At 42.7% G+C, this 19,844-nt stretch overlaps 2 protein-coding genes across 6 annotated transcripts in view; one reads left to right on the top strand and one right to left on the bottom strand.

The window, feature by feature from the left end:
* XRCC6 (X-ray repair cross complementing 6) overlaps window positions 1-19,844 on the top strand; it is a 29,690-nt gene that overhangs the window by 2,168 nt on the left and 7,678 nt on the right. For 2 of the 4 annotated variants that reach the window (XM_083400389.1, XM_083400386.1), the window contains exons 1-5: window positions 14,573-14,591; window positions 14,985-15,078; window positions 15,913-16,025; window positions 17,501-17,639; window positions 18,913-19,167. In XM_083400389.1, coding sequence (XP_083256515.1) covers window positions 15,000-15,078; window positions 15,913-16,025; window positions 17,501-17,639; window positions 18,913-19,167 — 586 coding nt within the window. In that variant the 5' untranslated portion in view covers window positions 14,573-14,591; window positions 14,985-14,999. Of the gene's footprint in view, window positions 1-12,952; window positions 13,090-14,572; window positions 14,592-14,984; window positions 15,079-15,912; window positions 16,026-17,500; window positions 17,640-18,912; window positions 19,168-19,844 lie in introns of those variants that run through there. The other 2 variants (XM_083400388.1, XM_083400387.1) reach the window with 2 other exon arrangements.
* On the bottom strand, window positions 458-11,516 carry DESI1 (desumoylating isopeptidase 1). 2 transcript variants are annotated; one of them, XM_083400398.1, is made up of 6 exons: window positions 11,384-11,516; window positions 8,066-9,066; window positions 7,549-7,618; window positions 6,141-6,250; window positions 5,421-5,543; window positions 458-3,509 (listed from the first exon to the last, which is right to left on the bottom strand). In XM_083400398.1, the coding sequence occupies exons 2-6, from the start codon at window positions 8,128-8,130 to the stop codon at window positions 3,416-3,418; spliced, it is 462 nt and encodes a 153-aa protein (XP_083256524.1). In that variant the 5' UTR covers window positions 8,131-9,066; window positions 11,384-11,516; the 3' UTR covers window positions 458-3,415. The 2 variants fall into 2 exon arrangements, with proteins under 2 accessions (XP_083256524.1, XP_083256523.1); XM_083400397.1 differs by having other exon boundaries at window positions 8,066-8,087; window positions 11,384-11,514.

Genomic DNA, 19,844 nt, shown 5'->3' with positions numbered 1-19,844 from the left:
GCATGTATTTGCTCTTCATAGGTAAAGGGACCCCTGACCATTTGTTCTTCATAATTCATTCTAATTGTTCCTCTTCTGCGAATGATGGGAAATTATCAGTTACAGCTGCCTTCTGAGTCATGGAATCTTTTTCTACCTCAGGCTTCTGAGGCCCCTTTTCCAGACAAGCATCTTCCTATTAAAAAGGCCTAGATAATCTCATCAGTCCCAGATTGTATGGCCAGTGATGATGGGAGCAGTAGACTCTACCCCTGCTCTTTTCCCTAAACTGTTGGTTTGATTTGTTTTTAATAATGTTTTTAATACTGCAACCCACCCTGGGACCTTAGAGTGACGGGGGTTAATAATTAATAATATAAAAAATGCTATGACTTGTATAATACAGTACCATTCCAGACTATTATCTATCAAGGTAAACAGGAACAGTGATGATAAAAAACAAAAGAGACCACACTCGTTTCTGGCAAAGGCTTTATTTTAATTATAAAATGGCAAACGGAATCCCCAGAAATGACAGATCCATCACTTGGACCAAGACTCTGCTCTCATACAAGAGCGGATTCAGGTTCCCCTGCCCACTGTCAGCCAGTTTAGGCTGCAAGTGTATCTATCCATTTACACACATATACATGTTTCATTTTTTATAAATACATGGGACTGAGTGGAATGCTGCGTGTGAACATGGCTGTCCTGTCTAATCGTTTTAAAACAAGCCCTTGACTATGGAATATCCATACTCAGCCATGTTAACTGGTAGGGGGTAGAAGATACAACTGGATAATTTATGTCCTAAAATGCAGCTTCTTCTAGAACTTCCCTAGATGCAGAGGCTCTAATCATTATTGCACACAAGTGAAGAAAGAGCCCACACACATTACAGAACAGAAACAGGCTCATCTCTTTACTGGAAACAGCAGCGGGGGACAAATTAGGTTCCATAATACAAGAGACATCAACTACTTTCAGTCCCAGTGAAGATGTCCAAAGCTGCAATCCTATATGTACTTGCTTGGGAGTAAGGCCCATTGAAATCAGTGGGACTTACTTCTGAGTAAACATACACCAGATCACACTGCACATTCCTGAAGTTGTGGGAAGGAAAGTGCTTGGAAGGGTGGTCAAGTAAGTTCCAGGACTTATTCCACTTCTCCATCTGGCCAGATGCACCAGTCAGCTGGAGAAAGGCATGTAGGAAGGAATAGAATAGAAGGAATGCTTATGATACACAAAGGTAAAAACAAACTGCTGGCATTTCTCAAGGTGAAAACCTAAAACATGCTTACTACAAAGTATGTTCCATTGAACTCTATGGACTCAAGTAGGAAATAAATAAGCTTTTGTTGTGGTTGTAGAAATGGAAGAAAAAAACTTAAGCATAGAGTTGTTCAGTGCTCTGGCAACCTTCAGCAGGATGATGTTTTAATGGTTACTAGACTTGCTGTTTTTCTCTCCTACCACAAACCCCCATCCACTGCAATAAATGAGGGGAGACAAGTGTGTTTTTACAAGCAGAAGATGATCTATTGAAAGAACATTCAGGACCAGATTTACTGCTACCCTACTTCACACATAGAAATGGCCATCAAAACAAGTTTTAAATGCTACCAGCAGAAAACTTGAGGTTGCCAGGTGGCAATCTGGAGATCTTGTCCAAAGGTTCTGAAGCAGCAGAGGAGGTTACCAATTCCTTCACCACTCTCTTCATCCCTTCCTTTACTGCCTGCCATTGGAAGACTTTCATACCAGGAAGAGATGAATGGTGGTGGCATGGGGCAAGAGAGTAGCCTTTTCTGCTGCCTCAACCTAAAGGCATACACACCATCTTCCCAAATGGTAATCTAGCTGCTTGTTTAGGGTTGTATTTTAGATTAACAAATTATTGAATACTGCTGTATTTCAGGGTACATGTGAATATTATGCCTGAGCATTAACAGAGTCCTGCTGTTCCTGCCATGTATGAACAGAAAATTATAGCTTTCCACTGTGCATTAGTTTCAGGAGCATTAGTTTTGGGGGGGCGGGATCAGCCTAGTGTTAAAAAAAGAAAGGGCATAGACGTTTCAGAATTGATTGGTATTCAATAATGAATTGATCATGCTGAATTTGGGGGAGGCCTTTATTAGGCAGACAGGGCATTTTCAAATGGTAGCAGCTATTGCTCCATAATGCTTCTTTGAAAATGCTCTTGAGAGGGAAGAGAAAAGGAGGAGAAAGAATTATCCTTTTGCTTCTGTTCCTGAATAGATGACCCTCCAAATACAATCTTCAAAAAATCTGGAAGACATGATGTTTTGGACTATATGTGACTTTTAAGCAGATGGTTCAGAAATGTACTTAGACTGACTGTGTCTCTTTGTTTGCAAAAGCAGCTGCAGGGGCTCCTGATCCAGATTGAGACCATGGTGTGGGAAAAGTTCCTAACCACTGAACAAACATGACATGGTCAGTCCAAGCAAATATTTTTCAATCATGTTCTTAAGACATGTCTAGTTTGAGAACCAAGCTCTCTCTTCCTTAAAAAGTGGGTGATAATACTGGTTTTGGACTTCATTCCAGAGCAGCTATTATTTAGCAATTAACAGCCTATGTCTTACCTTAAAGAAATAATTGTGATAGAAGGTATGTAATCAAACAGACTTTTCTGTTTACATACTTTTCTGTTTAACATGGGCAGACTGCTGAGGAGGTGAGATCCCAATTCTAACACATTTTTCTTCACATAGGGCTAAAAATGATCTCACCTGACAGTGGAAAGAACATACACAGTCTCCAGGCAAGTTTAGGTATTGCAAGACTTGAATGTCTTGCAGTCACTCCTACCCAGAAGTAGAAATCCATTCAGTAGTTTACTGTAGAGATTACTGCCATAAAGGAACTAACCTATATTATCAAATTAAGACAGAAATTAGTTTACAATGACTGTTTTTAGCTTATCCCCTCCTACAAAAGAATTAAAAGAGCATTCAAGCTTAGCACTGAGTTAGTATTAGGAACTTCAGTGTTGCAAGACTCACACCTTTTGGGTTATTTCTGCCAGAAATACACTGTAACAAGGGTAATGAAAACAAGCAAGTCTTGCGAGGAATGGCTTAGACTAGCATACTCGGTGCCACTCGCATTACTTAAGTTGTGCAATGGGTTTCCTAATCTCCACTTTCTCAGCAAGGGATATTTCAAAAGCACCCAAACATAACCAAGACAAAAACAAATTTAGTAAGTAAATATGCTATTTGACTTTATGACCATTTTTTCCCGGTAGCATTGTATCACATGCAATCCAGTAAATGCTCTCCCTGGAAAGTCTGGCGCACCATCTTGCTGTTAATGCTGGCATGAATGATAAGATAGGAATCTGGTACACTGGAGTTTAAAAAGTAAATGCCGTGGTGAATTGAGGCACTTTCCACCAGGTATGCTAGCTCTGTCCATTATGCCTGCTGAAATTATTCCCTCCAGGTGGCTGGATCTGAATAGAGTCGAGGAGAGGCCGTAGAGCTTGTCCAAAAGGTCTGAAGCCACAAGAAAGACATAAGGGATGGTTGGGGAAAAGAGAATTTAAGTTTTCCAAGCACTCTGAACACAAATAGGTTCTCAACTAAAATTAAAAACATGCTGCTTATTGAGAAGAATGAAGGCAAACTACTAAGGCTGTTCCTATAAAACGATACATGAGCTGAGCCGAGCCCATGCCACTATTTCATCCATCGGCAAAACAGATGGAGTGTAAAAGAGACCAGCACAGGCCTCACTTGTAACACCTAGAAGTACAGTGGCACAGAAGCAATTCTTTGTCAAGTCCACCTTTAGGGCAGGGGGTGGACCATCTGTGTCTCTTGGTTGTAGCGGCATAAATGTCTGGGTTGGTGTGCATTACTCAAAAACATGTTGCCATCCCAAACTACAGAGCCCCAGGGTTGCTTGCAGTGTAGTATTGGCTGCTGGAGCATAGAACATAAGCTGCATGTTGCTGTGGTGTCAGGTGCCTGTGAGCCTAAAGTTATGCCCCAGTCTCCACTGCAACAGGTATGGGGTGTTGCACCTCTCCATTTAGGCCACAGCTGGCAATGTAATATGCTGAGAATTGTGTTCCAGCATCCTCCCATATTGCAAGCCATATTGGGGAATATTTGTTTCAAACTGCATGCTGCATCTACTTTCCATGGCTATGTTTTAGATGAGCCTAGATACATAACGGGGACGTGGGTGGCGCTGTGGGTTAAACCACAGAGCCTAGGACTTGCCGATCAGAAGGTTGGTGGTTTGAATCCCCACGACGGGGTGAGCTCCTATTGCTCAGTCCCTGCTCTTGCCAACCTAGCAGTTCAAAAGCACGTCAAAGTGCAAGTAGATATATAGGTACCGCTCCGGCGGGAAGGTAAATGGCGTTTCCGTGTGCTGCTCTGGTTTGCCAGAAGCAGCTTAGTCATGCTGGCCACATGACCCGGAAGCTGTACGCTGGCTCCCTCAGCCAATAAAGCGAGATGAGCATCGCAACCCCAGAGTCGGTCATGACTGGACCTAATGGTCAGGGGTCCCTTTACCTTTTTTAAGACACATATCAGGGTGCGTAACCCACTGAATCCTCTACAGATGTACTTTTCACAGCAATGCAATGCTTGTAATGCTCGTGAGCTGGTCCAGCCCAAAGATAGACAGGACTGAAAACTGACAATACTCTTAACTAATGCAACTAACAACCACATGTTCCAACAAGTTTCATGTCCAAAGAAGTCCAAGGTTCATCTCCAGCCACTGCTAGGTTTCCACAGCGTTTTGAGTAAGTCACTTCAAAAATAACTTTGGTAAGATCTCCTACTATTGTTTCTCTGCCACCTGCCCCCACAACGTGTTTGTTTTATAAAGCAGCCAAAGTCCTAAAAGTTGTTGTGATGGCTCTTTAGAGAATTACATTAACTGAGATGAAACAGTACCCCTTTTAGGCTTAAACAACATGTTACAATATGCATGCTTTTTAGAAGCATGCTTAAACCAGCCACTTTTATTTTGATGAAAAAGCAGCCACAAGGACCTCAAACAGATTAGGGCCCTGCCCTGGTTTCCTGTGACAAATAACCGTCCCTGAATGCTGTTTATTGCAAACATCACCTCCAGGGGCAAATAGAAGCCATGGAGGAAACCAACACAGATCCCCAATATTGATCGGGAACATGTTCTGGAATGGGGCCCTGCAGTTGCTTTGTTTTCAAAATAACTGCTATCAGCTGCAGACTGCTTTTTTGGAAAAGGGTGTTTATCATAGTTTAGATCTTAGTGTCATTTGGTTGCAAGTCAGTCTGAAAGGTATATCTGTATTCCAAGTTAGTAAAATCTGTGCCATGTCCTCAGTATTCCTGAAAAGCCATGGCTGTTAAATTTGGCATCAATAATATGGATGTAATAAAAAAGAGGACTCTACTTACGTTGCAAGAACTTCAGATGGAAGGTCAGTGATGTAGGAAGGGATCTTCCTCCCTGTCAAGAATTGTGCCACTTCATTGCTGAATGTATTGCAGTTATGGTCAAAAAGGTTATAAGCCTCTCCTCTGTGACCCCAAGAAAAAGAAGTTCAGAAAGAATAATAATGAATGAATATAGCAAGACTGACCTCTTTCAGAGGGATTACAGGAATATGTGTGTGTGTGTGTAAAGCTAATTCACCCCATAACACTCAGACCTGTGTTAAGAGCAGCTATGCAGGGGGAATGTCAAATGGAAAAGCTAAAGGTGATATTTAACTTGTTTCCTGCTTGCAACTTCACATGAAATTGGCCTCTCTTCATTTGCTTCCAAATGTGTATTTGCCTATTTGGGAATCTGGAATGGAAAGGCTACAAGCAGGAAATGAGTTAAGCATTCCACTAAAAATCCTTTCTTCTCCAAATCACGTTTTAATACACAAAGAGTGTTGGGACTTCAATCTACGTGCAGTTGTGTATTGAAGTGCATCTCAGTTGTGTATTGAAGTACAGAAACTATTTAGAACTCACTTACCATTCTAAGATTATGACACAATTCTATATTAAACTAACCATAACTCAATAGTGAAGCAGCTTGGCAGAAAGGGGCATGGGCATCCCTATCAACAGGAATTACATGCAGTCACCAGAATATAGAATAGAAACAAAGCAGCATTCTCTCACCGGAATATAGATTCACCCAATGAGGACAAGTATTCCAAGAACAGCTCTTCTGAAACTTCTGAGCATCCCAGGTCTACAATAGAGTCTGGGGGCCCAAGCAGAGTCCCACCCTGTGAAGTGTATATGCAGGAGGATATTCAGACACCAAGAACAATTTACCAGTCTCCTATGGGGAATATATAATGCTGAAATATTTCTGCATCCCCCCCCCCCAAAAAAATTGCTTACATCAATTGCCATATTTCCCAAAACACTAGTAAGAGCTTATAGCAGTCAAGTTCCAGAAGGACTCTTGCACATACTCAGTTTGGAGGTGGTGAACAGAAGGAAAAAGATAAACCAAACCTACTCTGCTTTGTTGCTTACAAATCAGCTTTAAAAATTGTGGATTTTGGGGGGGCTTAGGATCTCAGTATCAGCTATGCGAGGAAAGCATTTCAGTTTTACTATACATTAAAATTACACCAAGTTTCATTGAATAAATGGTTTAGAGTGGGGGTAGGGAACTGGATCCTGCTGATGGCCTAGATACTTATCTTCCCCCAACTATGGAACAACTTTTAATAGGTGGGTTGGGACATCTACCTGTCAATCAACAGACATAATAAAGACTTCAGGTGACTGACACATGTCAAAGTTAAAAGAAAGTTGTTGTAAAAAACGATTAGCTGATCAACGGTTAGAACAGCCTCTTTTCAATATATCCCTTCAGTGCCAACGATTGGCACTGGGAGCACCTTGAAATAAGCTCCTTCTAACTAACAGTCAGCTGATTTTTGATTAGAGGGAGTCCCTTTGAAGTCTCTGCAGAGAGGGAAATGCTCCTAAAACTGGACCATCTCCTCTGCAGCGAAGGCTGTTTGAAGTGCTTTGAATACAACTTCCTTTGGAAATAAAATGCTCCTTTTAAAAATGGCACATTTTCTTTTCTTTCCAAAGAAAGAAGCTTCCAAAGGAAGCTTGTGCTGCCCCTTGTGGAGTGATTTCCATGTGCTGGGCTTGCAAAGTACCTTGAACCACATTTCTGAAGTTCTGCCAATCAACTGACTGTTGGGCGCTTGGGAAGCGCTGTGACAAAGGTTGTTCAGCAGTGCCTGCTAGTCCCTTTCGTTCAAGCCCCATCTTTACCTACCCAACACCTGACGTCCTATATGACCAGGTGTAGGGCAAGTGGGTGTGTCTTGGCTGAAATTGCATCTCAGGCCAACTGAGGAGCCTGCGAGCTGGAGCTTCCCCACCCTTGCTTTAGAGCATGATGTACTGGATGTTTGAGAGCTGGCCATAATGCACTAAATATTCCAGTTACTTGCTATTTTTCTGAATGGGATACAGAAACAGATCAACCAAAAAATATTGGGGAAAATAAGAGAGGAAAAAGTAGGTATAGAAAAGAAGTTCCAAGACTTACAGGTGGACAACTGGCGATCCCACCACTACCATAGAAGAACTCATCCCTGTGAACAACTATGGAAGTGTGCCTGAAGGGAGTGGCAAACAAGACAGGTAGAAACATATACGTAGTGAGATACACCAGAGATTAAACATGACCAAGATTAAAAGTTACCTGCAGCCTCTAGCCTCATATAGTCCTATATCAATCTGTTTAGGAAGACTACTGAAAAACAAAAAACCCAGATCCTTACCTAATTTCAGACAGCATTTTCTGTCCTTACAAATTGTGAAAATAATTAATGAGTCTCTAATCAAAATGCCTAGAAAGTATGTGAATGAGCCCTTACTCCAAAAAGTGAGGAACCACCATCCAGCATTGAAAGGACCATGCAAAGCACCTAATAACACGGCCTAATTTGGTGTTGCTACTTTCCCAAACACTCATGAAATAGTTTGTGTAGCACATAATTGTGGAAATGTTTTATGCTATGAAAACATGAAAACATCAATTAATGTTAAGTCTAGCTACTCACCAAATGCCATCCAGCTGCTTACCTGCATATAAAAAGAAAAGCACCATCAGCAACTCAGTTTGCATGTTGCAATCTGTTACTCGCCTTTGATGGCTATCAATTCACATTACCCTACAATACACTTACACGTAAACTCATAACAGTGCCTATCTAAAAGAATAAGCAGGAAAAATAGTGTTCTCTCCTACCCTAAAGTTGGTATTTGATGGAATTAGGAATAGCTTGTGCTCTAATCCCTGGGTTTTATGATTACAGGGGAAGAATTCAGACTTTCTGAATAGGACACAGTGCTAATCCCTGAAAGCAACATGTTTTACTTTACAAACAGCTCAGAAGATGAGACATGATGCAAAAGATCATATAACTACTGTAATTAGATTACAGATTTGCCAAGCTTGCAAACAGTTACTGGCCTGCAGTGCATATGAATGCCCAGATAACCAGGCAGAGCAACTTTTTGTAAACTTCTGAAAGGTGGTTCTTCTCACTTCCATTTAGAATGACAATTACTAGAGAAATTATGGGTGGGACCTGGGTAGGCTGTGAAGTATAATGTGTAAAACTCTATCATGATGATTTATTGTAAATGTTAACCTTTCTTATAATACAAATCATGTAAGTCGACAAAGTATTTATTCCTCTCTTTTTTTGTATTCACTTCTGACCATGCAGTTTGGAGTTTCAGTATCTTTAATATTAACCTTCAAAATACATCAAGTTTGAATACAACAGTGAAAGTACATTTTTAAAAAATTATAACCTGGGAAAATCCCAGTAATATTCCCCCCTGCCCAATTCCCTACATATTGCTGAGGCTTCAGTCCTGTGCCTGTGCACTTCAAAGTAGGTGTCAACACACATGAGGCTGCAGATTTAGATTTAGGATACTTGTACTGGCTTGATGGTAGAGACAGAAATAGCTGAAACCAGTACAAATTAAATTGGAATCACTTATTTGTGTGAATCAGTTCTCATTCAGTTACCTAGTGGCTCCTTTTAATCTAGATTTATTGGAAATAGGTCTGTCATGAGTTATGAGAGACAGAGGAGTTAAAGGACAACATTACAGAGATAGAAGCTTTTCATTTATACATACAGACTAGAAGTTTAGAATATATACTAAAATGAGTTAACTTAATGAAGCTCATTGAAGGAAATCTCTACATCTGAGTTTGCACTGTCACTATGAGCAAGGAAAGTTTCACAACAGATTTAGCCTGCATGGAATATAAGTACCTCCCACACTGAACTCTATTCTACTTAAGGCTGGGCTTTTGCTTTTATACTGCAGACTTATGCAAGTTATTCTGCATTCTTTCCCAAGAAACAGGGGAAGTATATTTGTATGTGATAAATACAATAATTCCCTTTGTCGAACAGAACTTTTGCAGTGAAATATAAATTTTGTAATGGAATTGCAGAACAATGTTATGTTCAGAAAAGTATAAAATACGTATGTTGCTTTTTGTATGCGAGCCTTCCTCTGCATACAGGCACATGTTTGAAGGAGTAATTTCTGGTAACTTTGCATACCCCTACTTCAATATCAAAAAGCAATCACACTCTACTTTCAGGTTGTGTGATATTCTTCAGGTTGTTCCTGAAAGTCTCCAGGAATTCTCTCTAGAAATGTTGGACACTTGTGTCTGGGTAGTGTTGGGGGTCAATAAACCGAGGCTGAATCATGATAAGATGGAGGTGCTGTGGGGTGAGCGGTTTCTGTCTCCAAAAACTAGGTGGGCAACTTGTTCTGTGAGGGGTTGCACTCTCCCTGAAGGCACAGGTTCATAGCCTGGGAGAACTCCTGGACTCTAACTCGTCACTGGAGTCTCAAGTGGCTTCTTTGTCTATGAATGCATATGCCCAGTTGGTTCACAAGTTATGGCTGTTCCTGGATAGCCTGGATTCAGTTGTCCATGCTCTGCTGACTTCCTGCAATGTGGGGCTGCCCTTGAAGATGGTGCTGCCTTGTTGGGAATGACCCATGACACGGCCTTTTGGGTGGCTTTTTGGGTTTCCCCTTTATGAAATGCCCTCCCTGATGTGTTTTGCCTGTTTCCCTCACTGCTAACATTCAGGAGGACTTTAAAACCATTCCTGTTTACTCAGGCATTTGATGGCTTAAAAATACTGTTCTTTGTAACTTTGCAATTACTAGCCGTGTAGGTATGCTTTACATGTTTCTAAGTGTTTTAAATATGTTTTTAGTTTATTTTTAACTGTATTGTTTTACTGCTTTGGTGTTTGGTGCCCTGGACAACTTTCAGAGATAGAAATTTAAGGAAAAAATAGAAGGGAGAGCTAAGAATGTGATAAAAGAAGTATATTCTCAAACACTATATAACGCAGTCCAATGCTTTGCTCCTATGTTCTTTTCTTAGTTAAACTACATAAAAAGCACTACTTATAGCAAAGTAGTTAAAGTACTCTAGGCTTGTTAGCTCTGTTATGACTAAGCATCTAGAACTACTTAATACCAGGAAGTAAATGATTTAGACCAGCAGCCCTTTCATCCAGACACAAACTCCTAACTGTTCTGTGCAATACTAAGAATAGTCCTTATTTCCTCTGCTAGCTTTCTCCTCCATGAATTAAGACAAAAATGGGCATGGATAGTACTTCTGCAACAAAAGGTTTCGATGCTTATGGACCTAATGAATATTCAGACAGTTACTATGTTGGGGAAACAAATACCGTATACCAATTCTTTAGCCTAGAGGCAGGGCAGACTTTGTTTCCACTACCGCACACGGACAAGACAAGTGTGATTCGTACTACTGGGGGGGGGGGGGGAGTGTACGCTGGAAGTGAGTGCAGATCCTGTACAGCATATCATCCCTGATACGTTGAAAGGGTATAGTTGCTGCTGTTCCTTAACGTAACCCCTGTCTACCCTCCACCTTTGAGTTGTGCATCCAGCCCTCTACCTCCCCTTTGGGACGAGAAAACAGAGAAAGTTGTTCGGATTGCGAACAGGTAAAATTACCACTTTCCCTGTTCCTTCGGGTCACCCTCCAAGCCCCGAAGAAGCCTCTTACGTAACCTATGTGTGCGGGGGGCGGGGGAGGAGGAGGAGGAGGGCGCACGTTAATGTACATAACACAGACGGCGGTTAAGGATCAAGACCCACATCAACCTCCTCCCCACTCCCCGGCTGTAGGACCCCTGCCCGTCCCCCCCCCCTCCCATTTGAGCCACCCCCTTCCCCAATAATACGAGGGCAAAGGCTTCCTCTCCCCCCACCCCAGGCATCATCTGACAGAAACCGAGGCGACGGACGGGGTCGTCTCTCCATCCCCCCCCCGGGGCTCCTCTCACCGAGCATGATGGGGCTGAGGCGTCGAGCCATGCCCTTGGACAGGTCGTAAACGTAGAGCTTCACCGGGTGCAGCATCGGGGGCGAGTCCATGGCATTGGCGGAGGGCGACAGAAAGAGGACGGAGGGGGCGACGGGGAAGGAAGCTCTTGACCGAGGCCAGTGGTAACGGTGGTTAGTGGGCGGGGGGCCGGGAAAGCGGGGAGCCCAGCCGGCCCGGCTCCTGCTCCTGCGGCGGGTGACAGCCAACTGACAGAAGGGGACAGAGGAGATGGGAGGAGGGCAGCGGGGAAGGGAACGTTCGCCGCACGCATGCGCCGCCCCCACAAGGCGAATCCAGGTTGCCAGTCACGGCGCCTCTGTGAGGGAAGGGCGCTAGGCAGCCGGGGGGCGGGGCCAGGGGGCGAGCGTGGTTTGATTCCATGTGGGCGGGCATCGACGAGGACAATGTGACCAGAGTTTTTCGGGGCGATTGGTTAGGAGGCGGGGAGAAGGGCGGAGCATATAGCCATTCCCGAGCAGTAACAGGTTGCATAGTGACTGGTGGGCGGGGTTATTCAACGCAGGGGTGGGCAGGGGGCATGACTTGAATATGTAACTGAGACGTAAAGGACCTCCGAGCGAACTTGAGGCTGCCAACCGTTCCATAGAAATAGGAAAGATGAGAGTATCGAATTCCATTGTCTGAACAAGGATATTCCTGGTTCCTTTAGGCTCTTTTCCCCCCTCCCCAGGAGCACAGCCCATGGAAAACAATGAATAAGTGTAGGATTCCTGTTCTTTCTCATTTATTTCGTATTACGATGTGGTGTTGTTGCTTTTTAGATGTTAATTGCCAAGTAGGCCGTTACATTTCATGTTGCATATTGGGAGGGCCCGCTGGGTCTGGGAGAGTGGTTTGTGGCCCTTCACTGCTTGCTATTCTTCCTTTCTTTACAATATATATATATATATATATATATATATATACCCCAGCTTTTCACCATCAGGTCTCCAAGCGGCTTAAGTTAAAGCAATATACAGCGGACAAAATTTAAAAACAAAAACCGTCAGGATTATTGCAAGTTAGCGGATTTTAGAAGGCTTAGTTTTTCATTCGGAAAACTCTCATGCAAGACACCTTTCAAGCTACAGGAAGAGTAAGTTTTGCCCTTTCAGCTCAAATTAGGCGATCAAGTTGCACTAGAAGCCTTGCACGCTGCAAGCGTTGCGTTTTAAAATGTTTTAAAACTTTTAGGCTGCAATCTGATGCACACTTACCCGCAGTAGGTCCCACTGAACTCAATAGGACTTAACTGTGGGTAGATAGGAATAGGATCCCGCTCCTAAGAGACATATTGGAAAGGGCAGCCTTTGCTGCTGCTTTTGGTTTTGTGGGTGGTTCGCTGCTTCCCAGACTCAGCTAAGCGAAACTCCCCGAAACAATCATTATTTTGAATGGCTATATGCAATTTTAAGTGGGCGGGGGGAAGGAAAACAAGCTGTAAAGGGAGCCCGAAGGTGAGAAGTCAGTGTGAATCTCTACTTTTAAAAGTCTATGGTGAGTATCGATCGCAGGGCTACGGCGGGCGTGTTTGGGATAAGGCGCCGCCTTCTTTCCCTTCCCCATTAGACAACTGCGCTGTTAGGGGCGGGGATTAGGCGTGACTGACAGATTCCGGGTTTAGTAAGGTGTCGGGGACGAAAACAGGCGCTCGGGGGAACTCAGGTAACTGCAGTTTTCGCGCCTGCTGGCTGCTGCTGCGGTGCAGCCTTTCCATGTCTGAGGGGGGCGCCGCCCCCGAGCTGGTACACTAAGTGGCCGTGGGTTGGGAACGGACTGCTTTGCGGGAGCTAAGGAAGCTCCTTATTCTCTGATTTCTGCCTACAGTAGGGCCCCAGGTCTTGTTCACACACACATACGTGCATATTGTCACGTGTTTGGGGATGTCAGATTTCCCTAAATTCCTGGATCCAGTAGGTGTCCGATTTTAATCTAGCCTCCTGAACTCCTGGATCCAGCAAGGGTTGAAATAGAAGGCAGGCCAGCTTCCTCCTGAGGAAATTGCCTGGGTGAAGGGCTGTTAAGAGAACAAAGGAAAGGTGACGAGCCATTAAGAAAGCAATGGAGAGGAGGCTCTGTGCCAGAGGCCAAATGGGTGGGGGAGCTTCCTCCAGCTCTCAGTGAGTTAGAAGGACAAAAGCCAGAGTTGGGAGTTGGCTGTGTTGTGACCTAGAGAAAAAAAAGGTTGCAGGATGGAAAAGGCAGGGAGAAAGCCATTGCTGATTTCTGCTAGAAACCAAAAATATAGTTATGGGAGAAACAATAACCTCTGGGGGTGTTAATGCAGTGAACCCCTCCATTGTAGGCTCTGATTATACAGTTATAACCAGGTTATACAGTTATAACCTTGGGTTACATACGCTTCAGGTTACAGACTCCGCTAACCCAGAAATAGTACCTTGGGTTAAGAACTTTGCTTCAGGATGAGAACAGAAATCGTGCTCCAGAGGCGCAGCAGCAGCGGGAGGCCCCATTGGCTAAAGTGGTGCTTCAGGTTAAGAACAGTTTCAGGTTAAGAACGGACCTCCGGAACGAATTAAGTACTTAACCCGAGGTACCACCAAATGGCTTGGCTCCCGAACAAATCGGCTCCCAAACCTTGCAAACCCGGAAGTAAGTGTTCCGGTTTGTGAATGTTTTTTGGAAGCTGAATGATCACTTCGGCTGTCAGCATTATTTCTCGGGCCAATCAGCCAATCAGAAGCTGTGCCTTGGTTTGCAAAAGGTTTGGAAGTCAAACGTACTTCCAGAATGGATTGAGTTCGGGAACCAAGGTACCACCGTATATATGTGTAAATAAAGCATATATCATAAAGACACCACAATCTCCGCTGTGCCTCATTTCCAAAAGGAAACATTAACCCTGGGCATAGCATCTGAAACCACTGGGATCTTACTCTGCGTGGAGATTGGAGTAGTGTGCAACAATATGTTTCTCCTGAGTCCCCCTCCCCGCAACTGTCATTGTATTTAACAATGTGAAGAGTCTAAAACTGCCTTAAAATAATAGTTGTGATTCTTCACACATATCTGATTTATTTTCAATATGCCAGTTTCTTACCATGCCACTGTAAAGATTAATGTGCTGGTTAAATGAATACAACAGAGCTTACTTGAATTTTCTTCCTTTTCTCTCTCTCTATGGTAGACCACTTATTTACTGATAGGTAAGTGACATTTTTCAAGCTTCAAATTACCTCCCTGCTGTAGTGCTGTTATGTAGTGTTGTATTTTAACTGTAAATTTGACACAGATGTAATCATACTCCATTCGTAGCTCATTTTATTCCATGGGCTGCTGTTGAGAGAGCCATTGTGGTACGAGATGGGGTTTGGGGATGCCAGACAGGGCCAAAGTGTTATGTGTGGGAAATACATGAACAGCCTGCGGACTTTTTTTGTGTTTGCTGAAAAGCAGCTGTGTAAGACTGCCAACTTGAAAAAAGCAACAGCATTCCTCTTCTCCCACCTACTGTTTATCCTTTCAAAGTCATGATTTTAGGGGATGCCTGGAAGAACATGTAATATAGTATATATACCTTCTTTGTTCATTCTCCTTAGCACAACGTGAAAGCCATGGCAGACTGGCAATCATACTACAAAAATGAGGAAGGTGAAGAAGAAGAGGAACAAAATGAAGATGTTGAAACAATTGGTAAGAATTGGTCTAAAGCAGTGGTTCCCAACCTTTTTTTGGCCATGCCCCACCTACGCATCTGTAAAATCCTGATCCCAGCGCCTGTGAAATATAATTCTTATTATTTAAAAAGTGAATTCCTATTCACGTGGAGGAAGCCTAAAAGGCCATTCACTGTTAATAATTCATTCTCGAATTGCCCTCCTTAAAAATCAAATTGCCCCCCTGTGGGGCATGTATTGGGAACCACGGGTCTATAGGCTTGTGTGGGCTAATTATTTATTATAGATGAGTTAAAGCTATTTTAGCTTGCAGCTAATCTAGCACATCAATACTGAAAATATCTGGGAACCAGTACAGCTGAGCCAGTAGTTTAACTGGCATTTGTATATGTGAAACACTTTGTGGCATACTTATAACATTTTGCTACCGGTGCAGGATGCTAAGAAACCCGGGTTGGTTTTGCTTTTTTAAGAAGGCAAGTGCTTAGCCTTTGTGATACAGAGGTAGGTGAAAGCATGAGAGCACTGTCTGCAAAAGGCTGGTGTCACTTTACATGCTCTTAGAGTGGGCTGCTTTATGCAGTTTCTTGGTAAGACAAACACACTGACCACTGCAATACCAGTGAAAGGCATGATGAGCCGTGGTGCAGGCAGCCTATTGAGAAAAAGCAGTCTTCTCTTAGCCCATCATGGCTGTACAAATGCATACCCTTTCTTCTACATAAGACCAAGTTTAATTGTGCATAGTCTAAAGAATGTGTGAGTTATAATAAGGCAACATAATGAAGTACAAGAATTGAATGAAATGAGAATGATTTGCATACAGGGTTTGACATTTTTTTCTCCGTAGGAGAATATAAATATTCAGGTCGGGATACCTTGGTTTTCTTAGTGGATGCCTCAAAAGCCATGTTTGATTCCTATGATAACGGTGATTTGACTCCTTTTGATATGACAATCCAGGTAAGATGACCCTTCAGAAATTTAATATTACATATTGTATGTTTTGAAAGTTCCTTAAATGTGTTGTTTGTAGTATAACCTGATAGAACTAGCTGTCAGTTCTGTTTTATGTTTTGGCAGTTGCCATATTATTCCAATTTTCTTAGGATAATGAAAGGTATTTTATGCAGAGAGAACAAAGTAATGCTGAGTTCTACTTTTCTGTTAAATTCTTTTCAGTGTATAGAAATTTAGATGAAAGTTGTGTTCTTAAAATTAAAAACCAAATCTGAAAGCAGAGCAACGTTCTCTGGAAATGGTTGTCTTCTGTCTTCATCTATGGGAGAGTTTAAACACTTGAAAAGCAGGCAGTTGCATTGTCCCTGTGCTGTGCTACAATAAAAAATACATACTTTAGTCTAAGCATAGTTCCTGAGTTCTGTATGTAGTGGTACTGGGGCACTTTCCTGAGTGCTATTTGGCACAATTTTACGCAGTTTTGAAAACCCCTCTCCATTCCTGAGTTTGCAAAAGGAACACTTCTAGAAGCTGCTGATTCTCCCCTTTCCTACTGTCTTTGCCAGTTTATTATACATTCTAAATGTTAGTTGCTGCTGTGTTCACCAAAACCCCCAACAATTCTGGTGGTAGTGGCAAAAGGGGAAAAAATAAATAAAGTAGAACAGTTCTAGGATGAGCAGAGAGGATTCAAACTCTGCCCAGCCTAGTGCTCTGATGGAGGATGCAAACCCCCCACTCCCCATGAATCAGAATGATTATTTCAACAGTGCAGAGGGAATTATACCCCGCCTCCTTTTAGCTGATCTGCAGTGATCAGCTGAGGTGTGGACTATGAGTTTGCAGTTGTGAGAATGTGGATGGCTACACCCACTACTGGTAAGCAGCTCTCTGGAGGGTTGACACTGGATGAATGCAGCCCTTAGGCCCAAACAGTTTAGCCAGCCCTGCTTAAAAAATGGATGGACCTTGGTTCTGCAAAAATCAAAGCGTGAGACCAAAAGAATGAAAAGAAATGAAATCTTGCATGTATTGCTTCAGGAGTGAGGCCCACCTGTGTCCAGTTGCCTTGCTTCCATGTAAGTAGGATTACGGTCCAGCACAATTCTGAGAATACCAACAAGATAGAATGAAGCGGAAGGCCATTGCTCAGTGGTGGAACACATGCTTTGCATCTAAAAGGGCCACAGCTAAATTTATGGCACCTCCCGGAAGTGCTGGGAAAGACTGCTATTAAACTTTGGAGAGTCACTACCAGTCAGTGTAGACAGCACTAGATGGGTCAATTCAGTGCTGAACATCTAGATTCTCTCATCTATAAATGTCCTGTGGAGTTACGGGGTAAATGTCTTAAAGCACTGAGGCAGTCTTGGAAGTATTTCTAGATGTTTTAATACCATCTTTGATGTGTAAATGCTGTTTTCTTCAATGGTCCTTTTCCTCTCTTTTCCCATCTCACTTGAACTTTTTTTTACCAGTGCATTAAGAATGTGTACACAAACAAGATCATCAGCCATGACCGGGACCTTCTTGGTGTTGTGTTTTATGGTACTGAGCAACATAAGAATTCTGTGGATTTTAAACACATTTATGTTCTTCAGGATTTGGACAATCCAGGTAAATATATAATAATATGAGGTGTAAATGTGAAGCAAGAATACAGGAATGAGGCATGGTACTTTGAGTAGCAGAGGTGGCCCACTGTTTTATTTTGCACAATGCTTAGGGTTGCTGCTTTTAAAATACTTAAATTCTGCCAGTGTTGATGCTTTGTAAATACTTGATAATAGTCACAACTGGAGGAAAACCTCCTCCCTATGGCTGTCTGCTCCCCCCCCCCATTCACATATTTGTTTAAGATACAATTTTCTAAACTAGTATCAACTCAAGTGGCTTTTGCAATTGGTGATCTAAGGTACTGTCCATTTCAGAGTTCAGTCTGTAGTGAAGTCATTGTGTTGTAGCAGCTTGGTCCATATTTAGTATGCCCCCATCAACCCATTTGTGGAATCTTTGACGTGTGTCACACGGCTTGACACGTAGCTTCAGACACTTGCAAGCTACAGTGCAAAACCCATTTCAGTAAGCTAATGTTAGAAGTCATAAAGAAACTAGCGTTAGGCTAATAGGCTAAGTGTAATGCAGCCATTAGTCAAACCAGAACAGTTCTGCAGTAACTCCTCCTTGCAAAGTGGAAATCCACATGCAATGGGACTTCTGGTTTCACATCTCCCTCCAGCCCACTGTGCACCCCCAAAACCTGCTACAGAGAATTCCCCAATCCTTTGTAGAGATATCCATTCACACTATACTCAATCTCTCCCACTGGTTTTTGTGTTTGTTATGGCATTAGGTTCTGCAGGGAGCTGCATAGGAAATCTCATATCCCAGAAACTACAGCTTAGTCCAGTTTCAAAAAATGTACATAGTTTTAATGATTACAAAGTTTAACTCCAGATTTAATTAAAACCATCACCAGCATTGGTAATCAAATGTGATTCAGTCATCCACTTAGGTATTTTGTTGTTTCTTCCAAAATACTCAGAAAGTTTTTTGTGGATAAGTTCTATCACCAAATGTTGAAGTTAGTTACTTCGTTCATCTCTGATGCTCCTCAGGCTTCACTTAGCCAAACTTGCAATTTCAGGCCTGTTCCAGTTTTGAGCCAAGTTTCATTAGCAACTAAGAAAAGGCAGTAGTCCTTGTCGCACACATAGAGCTGCTCTACTGAACACTTGATCTCTTTTCATAAGTTGAACGAGAAACATCGTAGACAAACTACTGAAAGATTTGCAAATTCTGGCATATCATGGCTTAAAAGAGTAGTGCTCTTTGTGTTTTGTAGGACAGCACTGAACTGTTGTCATTCATTTTCTGTTCTTTTTTTTAGGGGCAAAACGAGTGTTAGAGCTGGCCGAGTACATTGGAGAGCAAGGGAGAGCGCTCTTCCGCAAATCCTTTGGCCATAGTGCTGACTACTCACTAGGTGAGGCATTCTGGGTTTGCTCGAATCTCTTCAGTGATGTCCGCCTCAAGATGAGCCACAAAAGGATCATGCTGTTCACCAATGAAGATAACCCTCATGGGCAAGACAGCGTGAAAGCCAAATTTGCTAGGACCAAAGCCGCTGACCTCCGAGAGACAGGTCAGTACTTCAAACTAAAATGGTGCCGCCTCTTAGCGAACTAAACAGTGTTTGCAAAACTGGTTCCCAATGCTATTTGTTATAAGTAATCTTAGGGCACAATCATTTATTACATTTTTCTCCCACTTTTCTTTCAAGAAATTGATGGAGGCATGTGTGGTTCTGTCCCACCCTCCTGTATTCTTACAACTCTGTGAGTTAGGTTAGTCTGACTCTTAAGAGATAGTGACTAGGCCAAAGTCACCTATTTGAAAGCTTTATGGCATGAGTGGGTATTGGAACTTGCTTGTGCACTCAAACTTCTTTTAAGCTGTTTAGCATAGTGCAGAAGGTGATTGGTGGCTGAATTTGAAAGCAGGCTAATGGAGAACGTTGGTGTACATTAAACCTTGCTAGTATGAACTCCATACTCTTTGCTTTATGCCACGGGCACCAAGTATGTGGAGCTGTGAGGACCAAGGGCCCCTCAAATCCCAAATCAGAGGGGTGCTCCCCTCCATATTTTTTGGGTTGTCAACATCATGTGCACACACTGCAGAGTACAATGATGTCACGTGCATGGCACACTGATGTCAAGCAGCCAGGGCCCTCTCAATCAAGGCGGCACGCATGCTTCTTGTTCCTTCCCTGACCCCTGTGCTTCGTTCTGTGGTTGTTTAAGCTCTTTTGCAAAATGA

Source organism: Podarcis tiliguerta (genome assembly GCF_965153285.1).
Source record: "Podarcis tiliguerta genome assembly, chromosome: 10".
NCBI classification, from domain to species: Eukaryota; Metazoa; Chordata; class Lepidosauria; order Squamata; family Lacertidae; genus Podarcis; species Podarcis tiliguerta.
The sequence above is the reverse complement of the archived record's forward strand: the minus strand, read 5'-3'. Positions and strand labels throughout refer to the sequence as shown.

Excerpts from the sequence above, each read along its gene's own strand:
- DESI1 (XM_083400397.1), bottom strand. The coding sequence starts at position 11,474 with ATGGACTCGCCCCCGATGCTGCACCCGGTGAAGCTCTACGTTTACGAC. Across the intron at positions 8,088-11,383 it reads CCTCAGCCCCATCATGCTCG|GTAAGCAGCTGGATGGCATT; the intron begins GTGAGAGGAGCC and ends TTTTATATGCAG. Across the intron at positions 5,544-6,140 it reads TTGGGTGAATCTATATTCCG|AGGAGAGGCTTATAACCTTT; the intron begins GTGAGAGAATGC and ends TTGGGGTCACAG.